The sequence below is a fragment of the Dipodomys merriami genome, unplaced genomic scaffold (genome assembly GCF_024711535.1).
Source record: "Dipodomys merriami isolate MVZ:Mamm:240054 unplaced genomic scaffold, mDipMer1.0.p SCAF_4, whole genome shotgun sequence".
Taxonomy (NCBI): domain Eukaryota; kingdom Metazoa; phylum Chordata; class Mammalia; order Rodentia; family Heteromyidae; genus Dipodomys; species Dipodomys merriami.
The window spans coordinates 76,118,830-76,134,409 of NW_027205603.1; the positions used below are offsets into that span (position 1 = coordinate 76,118,830).

The 15,580-nt window shown below is 36.9% G+C and overlaps 1 protein-coding gene across 1 annotated transcript in view; it reads right to left on the reverse strand.

Moving 5' to 3' along the window:
* Positions 1-2,856: 2,856 nt before the first annotated feature.
* Positions 2,857-15,580, reverse strand: part of Eif3h (eukaryotic translation initiation factor 3 subunit H) — a 95,275-nt gene continuing 82,551 nt past the window's right edge. The window contains exons 5-8 of the mRNA XM_069991295.1: positions 14,747-14,896; positions 7,873-7,993; positions 4,780-4,912; positions 2,857-3,124 (exon numbers count right to left, since the gene is read on the reverse strand). Of these exons, the coding sequence (XP_069847396.1) occupies positions 3,027-3,124; positions 4,780-4,912; positions 7,873-7,993; positions 14,747-14,896 (502 nt within the window). The 3' untranslated portion in view covers positions 2,857-3,026. The remainder of the gene's footprint in view (positions 3,125-4,779; positions 4,913-7,872; positions 7,994-14,746; positions 14,897-15,580) is intronic.

Sequence of the window (15,580 nt, forward strand, 5' to 3'; positions counted from 1 at the left end):
CATGTTCTCGTGGTATTTGTAATGTGTGAAGTCTAAACTCGAGTGGTAGAGGGAGAACAGTAATCAAATGACACAAAAGGTAGAACAGTTTATGATTTTGAGATGTTTACACAGGGAAGTGAATATAGCTAATACCTACATATTGCACATTTCTAGGTTCTCATCACAACGATGTCAAATATTTGAGGCGAAGGCAATGTCTTGCTTGGTCATTTCACATTGTCTTCCAAAATCCTAACATAGTACCCTATAAATACATACAATCATAATTTGTCCCTAAATAATTCAAGGTATTTGAAGGAGACTGACTGAAGACATGTTCTCTCAGGCATTTCCACCTGAAGAATGTAGCACTTTCTAAACCACCACCAATGATTATTGGTCAATATCAAACAGTTAACTTTCATAGTTATTAACATTCAATTTTTCATTAAATCAACATGCTAGCTTTTCCTGTTTTTTTGATCTTGGGTATACGAATGACTTATTAGACCTGGTACACCAAGCTCATGAGCATTACTCTTTTCATCCTGAAGAAACTACAAATAAGTACAGATGAACCAATGTGTTTATTTTTGAAAAATGGCAGAATACATCACTGAAATAAAATGGCAAACGAAAGCTATAATCTAACACTACCGACTACAGCGATTTAATTATTGATTTGTTTTCCTGATGTTTTCCCTGCAACTACTAAAATCACCCATTAAGTGCATACTTAGAATTCCTGAGTAATAAGAATCTAAACAATCCTACGGTATTATATAAAAAGAATCACACCTTAAGAAAATATTAACTGAATTTTGTTCACCATGAAATAAACAGTAATTAAGGTTATGTTGAAGCTGAATTTCCTTCCTTTTATTTTGCTCTGATACTTCAAGGGCAATAAAATTTCAAACCCAGGCAATTAGAATGCAGGGAAATGATCCGAGTATTCCGTCCACAAGGGCACAGACCATGACTAGTCTGTTTATTAGTGTATTTGTTCTGCCCAACAGTCCTCAAATATGGATGTGTTGACTCAAATATCACCGTGGGTGAGAGTGTGAAGAACCAACTTCTTTTTGCTTTATGTGTTTAATTTTGCGTGTATGATGCTGGCAGTTCAACCCAGGATGTCTCACATGCTAGGTAAGTGCTCCACACTGCGCTATACCTCCAGCAGAGGCTCTTTCAAAGACAACTGGACAAAATTTAGGTAGAAGACTTTAAGATTTACATTCCATTTGGTCAGGAAATCCACCTCTTAAGAATGCACACCTAATTGTTACATATGTGAGCAAGTACTAGGATTCTAGACTGTTCATGGTCCTAAGGTATTTGTTTTTAAAAAATTGGCAGTTCAAAAGTTTGAACTCAGGGCCTCTTGCTTGCTAGGCAGTCACTCTACCACTTAAACCCCTTTGCTTTAGTTATTTTGGGAAGTCTTGCATTTTTACCCAACCAGGCTGGGATTATACCACACTTGGCTTATTAGTTGAGTCTCACCAACAATTTGTATGTGTGTGTGCATGCATATGCGCGAATCCTGGGGCTTGAACTCAGGGCCTGGATGTTGTCTCTTAAGCTTTTGCGCTCAAGGCTAATGCTCTACCACTTGAGCAACAGCTCCACTTCTGGCTTTTTTTTTGGTGGGGGCAAGGGAGAGGAGCTAATTGGAGATAAGCGTACCACCAATTTTCCTGCCAAAGCTGGCTTCAAATAATGATCCTCAGATTTCAGCTTTGAGTAGCTAAGATTATAGGTGTGAGCCACCAGCACCTGGCTGACCTAGAAAAGTGATCCTGAGCTTTTAAAGCAAAACCCAACTTTCAACCTCACACCCTGGATAAACTGGCAAGAGCATATTCTTCATCTTGCACACACTAACGAATAATGGCTATACAGTACCACACGGTACGCTTTATACCTCCATCACTGGTAAACTTAACACTTAAAACCACCTAATATTCTTGCCCCCAATTTTCAGTTCATCAATGAGTCAGGTAAGTAAAATGAGCAAAGGTTAATTCGTTTTAAGTAAGCTGACAAATCCTGGTGGTCTCATCAATGAAAGCAGTATCGAAAAAGGGATTCATCTGCTCTCGTGACCTGTACTACGTCATACCATATCCATCCATCACCAGGGCTTGAACTCAGTTGTTTGCTCTACAACTTGAGCCAAGCCTCCAGTCAGGCTATGGACCCTACCTGGGCTGGCTTCAAACCTCTACCATCTAAGTTCCTAACTCATAAGTAGCTAGTATTACAGGCTTGAGCATTTCTGACCCAGCTTCCTCACTTCCATTTGTGATCAACCTCAAGGTGATTATCATCTAAGTCCTACAGATGATTAACTCAACCAGGTCGTACATCTTATATAAATACAGGATGATCTTTCAACCATCTTGAAAACATCAAAATGATTCAAGTCTCTTTTTCTAATGCACTACTTTTCCCCCTAAATTTTCCTTCCTTATCAATAACACTTGCCATTAGCAAAATGTCTCATAGTATGTAAAGGTAAATGCAAAGCAGTAAATAGGACAATACATGCAAAATGAGTCTTTCCATATAAAACAGTCCTTCATGGATGGAAATGACTGCAGGCCTAGGGACAAAGGCTGAAAGCTGGTCTTCTAGGACAGAACTTGGGAGCAATAGCGTACAAAACATGTAGCTGTCAGGGTTTCATGACAGCAGTCCAGATAAGTAGCACTGAACCATACAGCTGAAACATGGTACCCGAGTGAGAAAAAAGCGATGGCTCCAGGTGACGTTTCTGGTCAACCTTTGTTTTAAGTTCCCAGTCAAGGTTCTGATCAACTTTTAGAAATAAACAAGTATAAAAATAAAATAAATACGTCAAATGAATGCTGCCGAGATTTGGTTTTATTATTGGCAAGAGACATTACAGCCAAAGACAGCAATGACAGCAAAGGAATTCTCTGTGCTTTTCAAAATGTACACATAGTTCTTCCAAGAGCTGCCCTGGTGTGATCTCAAGAATCCTCATTAACTCCTTGTCCAGAAGCTTCTTCTTCTCAGTTGTTATATTCTTGAAGAGCCTGGGCCATGAAAAGTTTGCCTAAGTTTTGTGCAGTGAACTCCTTGATGTTCTGGCAGTAAGTGTTTATCTGACCTGTGTATTTGACAAAGAAAGATGATGTTCCACAGATTGTAAAATGAGGTAGGCAAACTAACCAAACATGCAACTCAGCAGAATAATAAAATCATTAGTATTTTGCTTTGAATCAAGAATTTATAAAGTAAGTCAATTCAATTTTTCCATAAGAAATAATACATAAAATGCTATTTCTTTTGAAAAGGCATCTTCCACTTTTGATCATGTAAGTGTAGTTTTTCCAGGTTTTTAGTCATAAGGCCATATTAGCTGCCAATCACAAAGAGGTGATTATACAGATATGACCCAACAGACAGAAAGGAGAATTAACAAAACCACACAATTACAGAGCAGCCAGACCCACCTGATCAGCTGCAAATAAGCAGAACGGCTTTCAGTCTCAGCTTTGGGAATGTTTTAGCACTTTTCCCCTGAGCCAAGACTGAGCGAGAGCTGAGTCCTCTTAAAAGCTGTGCTGAGTCCGCTTTGCTTCATTAAGCAAATTATCCAATGAAATACTTTTTTTTTTTTTTTTTGGGGGGGGGGGGGGGAGAGGCAGTCATGGGGCCTGAACTCTGGGCCTGGGCACTGTTCCTCAGCTCTTCAGCTCAAGGCTAGCGCTCTACCACTTGAGCCACAGTGCCACTTCTGGCTTTTTTCTTTTTGCTGAGAAATCGAACCCAGGGCAAGGTAAAGCAAGCGCTCTGCCACTGAACCACTTTCTCAGCCCCTGAAATAGACATTTCTTGAAAGTATAACAGTATATCTGAATTGGCCCCAAGTTTTCCAAAATTGGTATTCATGTACATTAGAATATTTTAAGGAATTTTCATTTTCACCTACTCAAAAACACATCAATAGCATGAAGAAACTGTGAAAGATTACCATTTGTTGAAGCAAATTTTTACTCTAATAAATAAACTTTATTAGAATGAAATGGCATATGATAATATTTCTATAGAAATTTGATATGGTCTAATTAAGAACATGGTTAGTATATATTAAAAATTATCTCTATAGGACTCAAGGACTCTACCATTGAAAGGTAATTCCAGGTAACCTACGGATATGGGTGGGGCTGGGAAAGATGGGGGACAAGTGTTAGAAGGGAGTGACATTGATCAAGGTGCATTGGACTTACAAACTTATTGAATTGCAACTCCTTTGTACTACTAGAGAGAGGGAGGGAAAGAGGGAAGGGGGGAGGAAGGGAGAAAGGAAGGGAGGAGTTAAGAAGAAAGAAGGAGGGGAGGGGGGTGGGAAAGTTCTAAATGATAATCATTCCCAGAAGAAGGTCATCCAGAATTATAATCATGTAATCATAATCAAAGTAAGGGCAATAATTTCAAGAGAGAAACTCCAATTCAAGTACACAGTATACACACTACCAGAGCAGACGATGAAAAGGGGCTTAAACCACATGACCTTTGCATTGAGACTGTAAACTTTTTTCATCGTGATGAGTGAAATAAAGTCATTCAGTTTCCAATTTAGAAAGCTTATAATGACATCTCAGAAACACTCATAAACCAAGTGAAAGCACTGAAAGGAACTAAGGCACTTTAAATACCCTGGTTATTATGGCCTAATTTGATGTTTGCAAGTCTCTCGCTGTCTGTCTCCTGCTTCCTCAAGAAGGAGAAGCAGCAGCATGTCTTGCACCCCTAACATACCTGCAATGAGCAGGGAATCCATCCTGGCGGGGGCCTGGAGCGGCTTGAAGAGTTTTGACAGGTCTTCCTCAGGAAGCGGGGGTTCCCCTCGACTCTGGCGCTGCATATTCTCCTGCTGGCGACGCTGCTGATACTAAAAGCAAGGAGAAGATGATTTGGTTATTTTTTTCCCTCAGTGTGAGGAGACAAAATGACTTGTACCACAGCAAAACACCATGGCTCTGAGTTCTAATCTTCACTTTATAAATGGCACTATCTCGTCACTTGCTTCTAAGAACCTAATTATGGCAATCATAGAAGAAAATTCTTTTGGAGCAACTCTAGTCTGAAACTAATGATTCAGGAAATAAAACTCATTCTGGAATCAATAGAGATCATAAGAAGTAGATAATTAATTACTGAGCGAGAGGTTAACAATGGGGTAAAAAATGCATCCCAACTTCAGCAACCAAGTAATGAACTCCCACCTAGGCAATTCTTTATCTCTCTAGATCTAAAGTAACAACTGTTGCAATGATGTTATTTCTCTTTTTTCACTACTGTTGCTATTATTAACAAGCAATCATTTGTGCCACAGCTCTGTAGCCAAGAACTAATACTAGCTCAAATACTCTAATTTCTATGATCCTCTAAAGGGAAAGCAGGGATACATAGATTTTGTCTTACATTTTAATCACAATTAAGAACTTCAAGTTGAGAACAGCTCAAAATTGCAATGGAAATAACACCCCCACACTTGGCCTTTTAAAATGAAGTACTGGCCAAAAAGACGCTGCTGTATCACAGCGATCAGGAAGCTGAGGCCGGACCATGTGTTTGAGGCCAGGTTACAATACATGCCTCAAAAAAAAAAAAAAAAAAGACGAAAGAAGGATGTAGAGAACACCCTTATTACTGTAGCCATTTTGGAAAACTGGATTTCTCTTTTAAAAATTAAGAATAGGACAATCTTTGATCCAGCAATCCCACCATTGAGTAGTATACTTAAAAAGATTTGAAAGTTTGCTGAGGGTCTATCTTCTGTGTTTGTTGCAGTATTTATAATGGCCAAGATATGGAAGCAATCTGTATCCATGGGTGAATGGATTTGCAAAATAATAGATTAACTGAAGTATTCACATTAAAAAGCTGTCATAACATAGATGGACATAGAGAACATTTTATTAGGAGAAACAAATCAGGAACAGAGACAACATACCATATACTCTCAGATGGTGATCTACAAAACTCAAACAGAAATACACTAGGGCTGTGATTTCCAGAGTGAATGGATGGATAGGTGGGTGGGTGTGGAGAGATTCATTTTTTAAGAGGTACGTTAAAAAGGTCTGACATTGTACAGCAAAATAACTGGTTCATGTGTATTTCAAAACAACTAAAAGGGGGTGGGGGGTAATGTTCTCATTGCAAGGAGATAATAAACATGAGGTGATGAATATATTAATTACCGTGATTTTGGCATTCCACAACAGAGCCATGTATTAAACCACTGTAACCCAAAAAGTATATAAAATTTATCAATTAAAAATAAATTACCCCAGGGAGGTAATATCATGGAATGAGGTCATGATTGAGTTTTACCAGGCATATTATTTATCTATTTATAATTAAAATATATTTTATTTAGTTTGACATGTGTATAAGCTACATTTCTGTTAGGAGGGCTTCCTACACAACCACTTGGATTACAGTAAGAATGTCAATGCAAGCTAGTCACATTGCATAAATTACCTCAGCATCTATGTCTTCAGTATTGAAGTTATTTGTTGCCAAAAATAAAAAATAAAATGAAATGAGGTATTGGGGGGGGAGCATACACGAATGGAGGAAGGAAGAATGAGCTAATGCAGTCATTATATTCAATATACATTATGCAAAAACTGAAATATGTAACTTGAAAGTAGGGAAACTTCAGGAGGGAACTGGATGAGAACCAGAAGGGGTGATCAAGAAGCAGTTACTCATATCCTGATTTATGGATCTGTAACCTCTTGATACAACTACTTAATAAAAATTTCTGTTAAAAAGTTTCAAGCAAGGTCAGCTAATATGAATTTAGTATTAAGATTCTCATGAAAATTAACAGCAATCAAATAGGAGCTTTTCCTATATAAAGATGTTATGTACATATGCATATTGTGTATTGTATGTGTATCTGATTGTACTGGGAATCACTCACCCTTACTAGGCAAGTCCTTTATTTCTTAAGCTTTGTCCAGTCTTTGCTTTATTTTTTAAATAGGCTCTCATGTTTTGTTGTCCAGGGCCAACCTCAAATGAAACCATCCTACCTTACCCTCCTGCATAGCTGGACCTGCATAGGTATGACCTGCCACGCCCAGCCCAACATCCTGCTTAAAGTTGATTTCAAGGAGCACAGTCATATGTAACATACAACATTTTCACAATGAAAGAACATTCTGAAATCAACTTACTTATGAATCAAATGCTAAGACCATTTTGAAGCTATAGTCCAAAAACAATATATCAGAAAGTAGGAAAAGAATGTTATCTTCAGGTAACACTAACAGAGGAAAGGTTAAATAGCCACCTTAACTCTGTGTATCAGTATACACATACACACATGTATGTGTATATATGTGTGTGTATATGTTCATATAAAAATATTCAAGCAATTCTAGGGTCTTTTTTGGTCTAATTTCACAGCAGTTGGTCTATTATTTCCTATTAAAATTGCTTGGTCTTAATCACAATTGCTCAGTTTTTTTTTAAATGAACTGAAGACTGCTAACTATGCTGCAATGAGCCACTACCAAACCAATTACACTTAGAAAAGAAATGAGCTGTGACACTCTGGAATCTCTTTGCTTCTGATTTTCTCAATAAATGTATCTCTTATTTGCATAACCTTGGCATTATACCCTGAGTTTAACAGACCAACTCTTTATGACAGTTGTTTTTAAGTACAATGTGCAAATAATAGAAACACAGCACTAAAGAATAGGCTTTTTAAAGTATGAGTAATTAGCTAACTAGCTAATACATCACCAAGATAATTTACACCATCTGAAGACCACTCTTGAAGCAGCACACATAGAAATGTGTACTGGTACTATTTTCCCCAGCACAAACCTGATGCTTCTGCTGCTGCTGTTTACTGGTGTTCCTCATGTAGGTGTTGTACTTCACTATGTCTTGGCTCATTTCATCCACTCTGTCCATCAGCAACTGTAGATTCTTCCCCAAATGGTTGCTGAAATAAATGTAAATACATCACATGCCATTCTTTATAAAGTATGACTTTGCTACTGCTCTGACAGTTCTGAGATATTAACCTAATCTCCTTTTTTGTAAAAGAACATGAGCACATGTTTACATAAAAGCAAGGGTAAAGGAAAGAATCTGTGTCATCTTGTTATTCAACTTTCCATACTTAATTCATCACTGTAACCTCAGGAGTGTCTGAAATAGTGCATGAGGTTCTTAAGAACTGTTAAGGCCAAGTAAGAATCAGGAACTCGAAAGGGGAAGAGGTGAGACCAAGGAGAGGGAGGGAGGTGAATGAAGAGAGGATCTGCGGGAGAATGGAGTCATAAGATTCAGTGCGGATTCCACAAAATTTAAAAAAAAATGAGAGGCGTGAAGTTGATAGAGATGGAGAATGATAAAAGGGATGACACTGATCAAGATTCACTTGTATTCATGTACTACTTTTTTGAATGGCAACTCCTTTAAACAAGTGCTTAAAGATAAAAAGAAAAAAAAGTAAAAATCTAGTGAGACATTTATAAGACATTTTACAAAATGGAGTTTAATTTAAACTCAGGACCCCACAACCTTCCCTTTAATTTGCCTTAGTTTTAAATCAGTAGTCAAAGGAAAAGAACCATGCAAAAAAATTAAGACTTTTTGTGCCATTATACAGCAGGTTCTACCAGCAACAAGAGCCATTTCTGCAGAGCCAGATGAAGGGGATTCTTGCCTCCTGTCTGTTCTTGAATCCACAGTACTATTGTCGTTCTTTTTTCTCTCTCTCCAGGGAATATCTATTGCAGCTCATTTACTAAAATCTTTTTATAAAGTGACACTAATGATAGATACAATGATCAACCATCTCACAGCAAAGCACATACATATGGCTACTAAGTACTCATACTCTGATGAAGAGGAGTCAGTCACCATAGTTTCAAGCAGATAACCACTGAATACCTATCATGTGTCAGGTTCAGTATATTAAGAAGTAAGGAGATAATAATGAATGAGGCAGACACTGTCTCAGAGATGAAAAGGGCATAGTAAGAATTCTTCAAGGAAATGACAGGCTAAACGTGAAAGATCAGGAGTGAACACATGCAAGAGAGTATTCCAGAGAAAGGGAGAGTGTAAGTGCTGAAGGAAGGCCCAATGCAGGCAAGAATTGGCAGATATAGGTAGATGTGGCTCAGGCACTCTACAAACAAATTAACGACAATAACAACAACAACAACAAACCAAAAATAGAACTAAAAACAAAAGAGGAGGGCCTGGAATGGTTAGCGCCCCCCACCCCCCCATCACACATAGGAAGCCTATTAGCACCCGCCAGGCAACATGGTTTATGTGAACAAGACCTTTTCACGACAATGTAAAGTGGGTCCTGGGGTGATACAAAACTGTGGCACTGGCAAACAATAACAACGACAAAAAAGATTTTATCTGTAACCTCAAGAAAATTAGGAAATCTGGCTCACTCTTCAATAGTGGAAGAACAGTGTGTGTGTGTGTGTGTGTGTGTGTGTGTGTGTGTAAATCTGGCTCACTCTTCAATAGTGGAAGAACAGTGTGTGTGTGTGTGTGTGTGTGTGTGTGTGTGTGTGTGTGTGTGTGTGTGTGTGTGTGTGTGTGTGTGTGTGTGTGTGTGTGTGTGTGTGTGTGTGTGTGTGTGTGTGTGTGTGTGTTCCCAGTCTGGTGGTAGCTACGGCAACTTTAGTTCGGTAACATGGCCTAATGACTCCACTTATCTAGGAATCAAATGCTTCTTTTATATTTTTTTTCATATTTATCTTATTTCATTGCAGTTTAAAAATTACTATGAACTTTAAAACATTACTTCTCCAGAAATCATGATTTATGCCATTTTCTAATTTTGTAGTAGCTTTATTTAATCCACCCAAACGCAAATATTTGAACATATGGTGCAAGGTGAGGAATTAAAATTTTTCTTATCCAACAGCTAACTAAATGTCCAGATCCACTGATTAATCACATTAGTTACCAAATAATTGGATGACTAAATTTAACAATGCTGCATCACCCTCATTCTTTAACATGCACTGAGGCCATTCTTAACTTTGCCAGGCATTCTGTTAGGTATTAGGATTAGATTATATATGCTATCATACACTAGTCAAAGAAGAAACTAAGTAGATCAACTCAACATTGTGAGAAATTGCTGTAACCGAGATTTAGTAAACTATAACAAAAATAGTTTGGTGAAATCCTCCCCTATTATTTGGCACCAAAGTTTGAACTGAATGTATCAGACAATGAAGGTGAATGGACACTAGCAGCACTCAGACACCCTAGCATGAAAACATTTAAGGAAACACATATAATTTAGCAGGCCAGAAGATAGCACAAGTACAAAATTGAGCAAAAGAATTATGAAACTAAAGTAGACAAGAGTAATAGTGGGAAGCTTGGAATGTAAATTTGGATTTTATTCTAAAGACAAAGGGAACTAGTCGAAGATTTTAAGCAAAGGAATACTATGAGACTCCAATTTGCATTTAGTAAGATCATTGCAATTTTGGGAAAGGAAAAGGCTAAAAGCAGGAAGTCAGTGGACTGGGAAAGTCATCAGGAAGAGAACTAATGAGTCCTGGCAAAAGTAGCAAAAAGTAGCAAAAGTCATGGAAACGGGATGACATCACCTGCGGAATGTTGGGGAGACAGACCCTGACAAACACTGACATTTTAGGGATGAGCAAGAGTTTACTGTGAAAAATGAGAAATAACCCATTAAAGCTGCAATTTCATAGACTCTGAAGAAAGAGTTCCAGGAAGGAGGGTTTATGGACAATATCACATGCTGTGGAGTCTCATCACCCAGTGAAAGTTTTTTAATGGTGAGAACTCTCACTACACAATGGAACACTACAGTGTGGGCTAAGTGGAAAGAAGGATACACACAGAGACTGACAGAAAATCCTATCAGGAAGTTTATCTATAAAACTAAAGAGAAAATGTGGCAGAAGGTGAAAAAAATTGGATGTTAATAATGAGCACTGGTGGTTCATTCTATAACCCGAGCAATTCAGGAGGCTGAAATTTGAGGCTCAAGATTCAAAGGTAGCCTGGGCAGGGAAACTCTGTGAGACTAGAGAATCTTAACTCTAACCATCGAAAAAACAAACAAAATGCCAGAATTGGAGATGTGGTTCTCAAGTGGTAGAGTGCTGGCTTCGAGTTCAATCCAGGATTAGCATATAAAAGAAGAAGATGAGCCAGACTTGAAGGCTGACATGTCCTTATTTTCAGTTGGTAAAATGAAATAAATATTTTACCATCTACTTAGAAATTATTCAGAATTTTTTGTGTATATAGACAGGGGGTTTCAAATGTGACAAGATGTACAATTAGAGAATCTAAGCAAAAGTTTACTTGTGGGTTCTATTGTATTCTTTCAATTTGTATAAAAAGTTAAATATTTTAAGCTGTGTATTGATGGCTTCTTTTTCTAGATCTCAAGAAGCTCAGATCTAGAAGACTGTGGTGCAAAGGTAGCCCAAGCAGAAAAGTCTGAGATTCTTCAATTAACCAACAAAAAACTACTTTGGAGGTGTGGCTCAAGCAGTAGAGTGCCAGTCATTAGCAAGAACGTCAAGGAAGATCTTGAGACTCTTGAGTTCAAGGGCCTGTACTGGCCCAAAATAGTAGTAGTACTAGTAGCAGCAGTAGTAGTAGAAGTAGTAGTAGCAGCAGCAATGGTAATAATGGAAAAAAAACAAGTCAATGAAGAAAACAAGAAGAATCTAGATAGAGAGAAACTGAAAATCTATGGCGGAGGATGTCTCAACTGAGCCAGTCCCAAGAAGTCAAGATATAGTGAGAGGACTGATCCTTTCCTTTTCACCGGCGAAAGAACTGAGTCCCAGGGAGCTGCATTCAGTATAAGAAATGCCATTAGCTCCATGACTAGTTGTTAAATAAATCATTTGGCCTATTAAGTACAAAAGGAAATCAGGAAGAAGGAAAGTGCATATCAATTCTGTGGCTGGGAAGACATGACACTAAAGAAAACATAAAGGAGAGTAACTGCTATAGGCAGTTATTTGGAGTAAGACCTTAAACCTTGGGAATTGAGCTACAACAATTTTAGCAAATGAGAAAAGTACTATTAAATTCCACCAAACATGTCTTTTAAACTATTAATATTATGTGCTACAAGTATATGTACAGCCAAAGAACACTGTGATAAACATACAAACTTTAGAAATTTCTTAATTTATATTACTATAATGTTCTTTAGAAATATAACCATCAGAAACTACCACAAAGCCACTCAGTATAGGCCCTGAAGAGCTCCAGGAATTACCAATATATAATTATTTCACAGCTTTTCACAGAAAAACGGATCCATTACCAAGAGAAATTTTTACAAGTTTTTTCAGTATCAGTTCAACTAGCTTACTGAAACAGGGAGTTGCTGTTAGGAGTTTCAGTAATACAGCCTTTCCTTTTATTGCCAAGGAAACAAAGAACTGAAAACAGATAACTTAAACAGATGTGAACCGGGAAGATGGAGTGCTAAGCCAGCCGTGACTACAGTATCAATTTTTGCTTATTGCCCACCATATAAGATGCTCTCCTTTAGTTTTTTTTAAACAAGAGAATATAAAAACAATTGTTTTTCATGTGTGAAAAGCTGCAAAGCTTCTATTACATATTTTTTAATTAATAAAGGTTGTTATGAAATAACCATAATAGAACTTCCATATAATAAAACTTCCATATAATAAAACAAAAAGTCTTTCAAATGAAAGCAAGCATAGTACATTGTATGCACAGGTAAATAAAGAACTGGGATACACATGAAAGAAAAGAGCAATAAAATGTTTAAACCAGTGTCTAACAATGATTTCTGTTGAGGCTTCTTACGAAAACATATATGGTAACTGGCTTGATCACCAGCATTGAGGTATTAATGTTAGAAACTAAAAATTAAGATTCTTTTAAAATAACATTCATTTGGCTCAATGTAATAGTTCAGGAATACAATGGAATATTGCTACATTTTTTTCTCTCCCAACAGGAACACAGGGAGAGCAAAGGGCCTCTTTTACTATTTCATATAAGAATATAGAAAATACAACTAATATTTTTCTAGATCTTTACTGCTATAGTTAATTGGGAGTATTATCTACAGCTACTGCTTTAAAGCAATGGACGTATTAAGATCAACTTATTAGTCAAGTAACAGCCACATAAGAGTTGTATTTGTTTTGCATGCTCAGTAAAGGAAGCTCAAGAAAAGGTGAAGACATGAATTTTGTAAGCAAAATTCTCATGTAGCAAATTTGAAATCACTTATTACTCTATACTTAATACATCACATTGTAACCTTGCATGCTGAAAACAATTTTTAGCTCAATGCTTTAAATACAGGTGTTCCAAGTTTACTTTTAAAAGCAATAAGGAAAAATGTAACTTTTTAAAACAGACAAATTTAGAGACTATTAAGAATTTATGTTAGCAATCAAACAATACCCTTTTTGGTGCCAAATCAGCCTGGCTACCTGGCTGTATCACTTAGCACCACATTTACCATTTGGTTTCCATTTCACTGCTCTGTCAAAACTTTCTGGTGGCCTTTATGATGAACACCATAGACAGTGGCATTTCTGCCACAGCCTGACCTTGTCTCTGGTCCTTCTTGGTTCATGTTGGGGGAAGAACAATTTTGAAATGTTCTTTTCTTTTGCTTTCTTTTTGACAAACAAGCTTCTATCAAAGATGACTGGAAATCTGACAAATAAAAGAATTCCTGTTCTGTTCCATAATGTTTGTTTTTAAAAAATAAGTGTTGTTTCTTCCAGCCATCAAATATATTAATTATCCACTCTGACCATTTCATTTTACGTTGTAACCCTGCTGCCTCCTCTCATCAGACACATGCAAACACTAAAATAAAGCTTAAAAGGGTATTTAAGAGAACTACGCATGTGGCAGTACTCACATTTCAGCTGACAGTAAGAGACTGAGGGATTGGGTGGTAGCTCAGTGGCAGAACACTTGCCTAACATGTGTGAGGCCTGGCACTCAATCCCCAGCACTTCCAAAAATACAACAATCAGAGTAAGAAATTGAAGGAGGAGAGGCTGAAGAGGAAAAAATATTAATTTTATAAAGGAAACAATCTGGAAACTCTTCTGTCAGTGTTCTAGCAATATAGTATTATTTTACCAACTACATAGCAAAAAGAAAGTCGTTAGTAAAACTAGAAAAATAGATCCTATTACCACTAATGGAAAAAAAAAGCTAATTTTGGGTGCCCATTCAAATAACTAAAAGTTTACTACTGAAGAGCCTACACTTGTACAAGGGCAAACATAATAAGTAAAAGAAATAAAATATCCGTCTTTCTCCTGGTCATTAATAAGTATCCAGATATAATGCCATAAGCCTCTCAGCACAGTGTAAATAATGTCTATTCAAATAAAAGCCCTCCTTAGCGGGCACTTGTCACATTGTGGTATAAGTGATACAGCAAAGGCAACAGTAAGTGCTTCTTGCCATGATTAGCATCCTGAAACAAGGTGTTTACTTTTTTCATTGTGTCTATTTGATGGTTTACGTGGGATCTTAATAGGACCAGACAAATACTACATGCTATTACCAATATGTGTAATTTCAAACAAAAAAAACTTCGGTAACTTTTTTCTTGCTCCACAGGGGAAGTTTATGTAAAACAATCTTTTCTAAAAACTGATGAAAAAGGGACCTTTCATTAGGAAGGGTCACTTACCTGCTAGCGAGACTGAGCAATTCATGTTTATCTGCCACAGCTGACTTCTTCTCAAGCTCCCACATTAGGACATTGATCAGATGTGAATTTTTAATTACAATCGGCACTTCTTCAAACATGTGCTCAAAGGTTATACTTGCCTTTTTCAATCTGTAAATCATGTTAAAAATACTTTAGTGGTTAAAAGTGAGAATTAAATTGAGTGTTTTCAAACATTTTATCTAATTAGACAGGGGGAATAGAATTTTACAGAGATGAATATAAGTTCAGTGGTTTGAGTAACTGACAATTATCTGAATCTGAACTGTAAGCCCGGAATATAATGTTCTTGGTCAAAGAAACTATTCATTCTTTGTAATCATGTATTCTTAAAATTTCACTGATGCTAAAATGTAAATGTCACTATAAAATCATGCAACATAATTTACATCTAAAAACACTTAAGTAGCGCAAGAGAAGTATTATATATTCCTCGGAAGGTTCATTTTTAAAGCATACTGAACTAAAAAGATTAACAACTAGTAGAAGAGTCACAAGAGATTTCACATTCAGCAGTTCAGAACGCAACTTCCAGTTTCAACTCCATATTCAGAAATTGTTCAGGGGTTAGCTTTTCTTTTTAAAAATCCCTTCACCCTAATTTATTTTAGGAACCAAACAGTAAAATAGAGAACTGTCCTCCATAAAGTCAAAGCTACTAACCTTGATTCCCTAATGTATTTTTTTAACAATTAACAGAAAATATATATAACCCTTTTAAAAATACCACCAAATACTGTTAAGTAAAAGCACAAAACTGTTTCACCCATCAATTCTATGCCTATATATTATCCA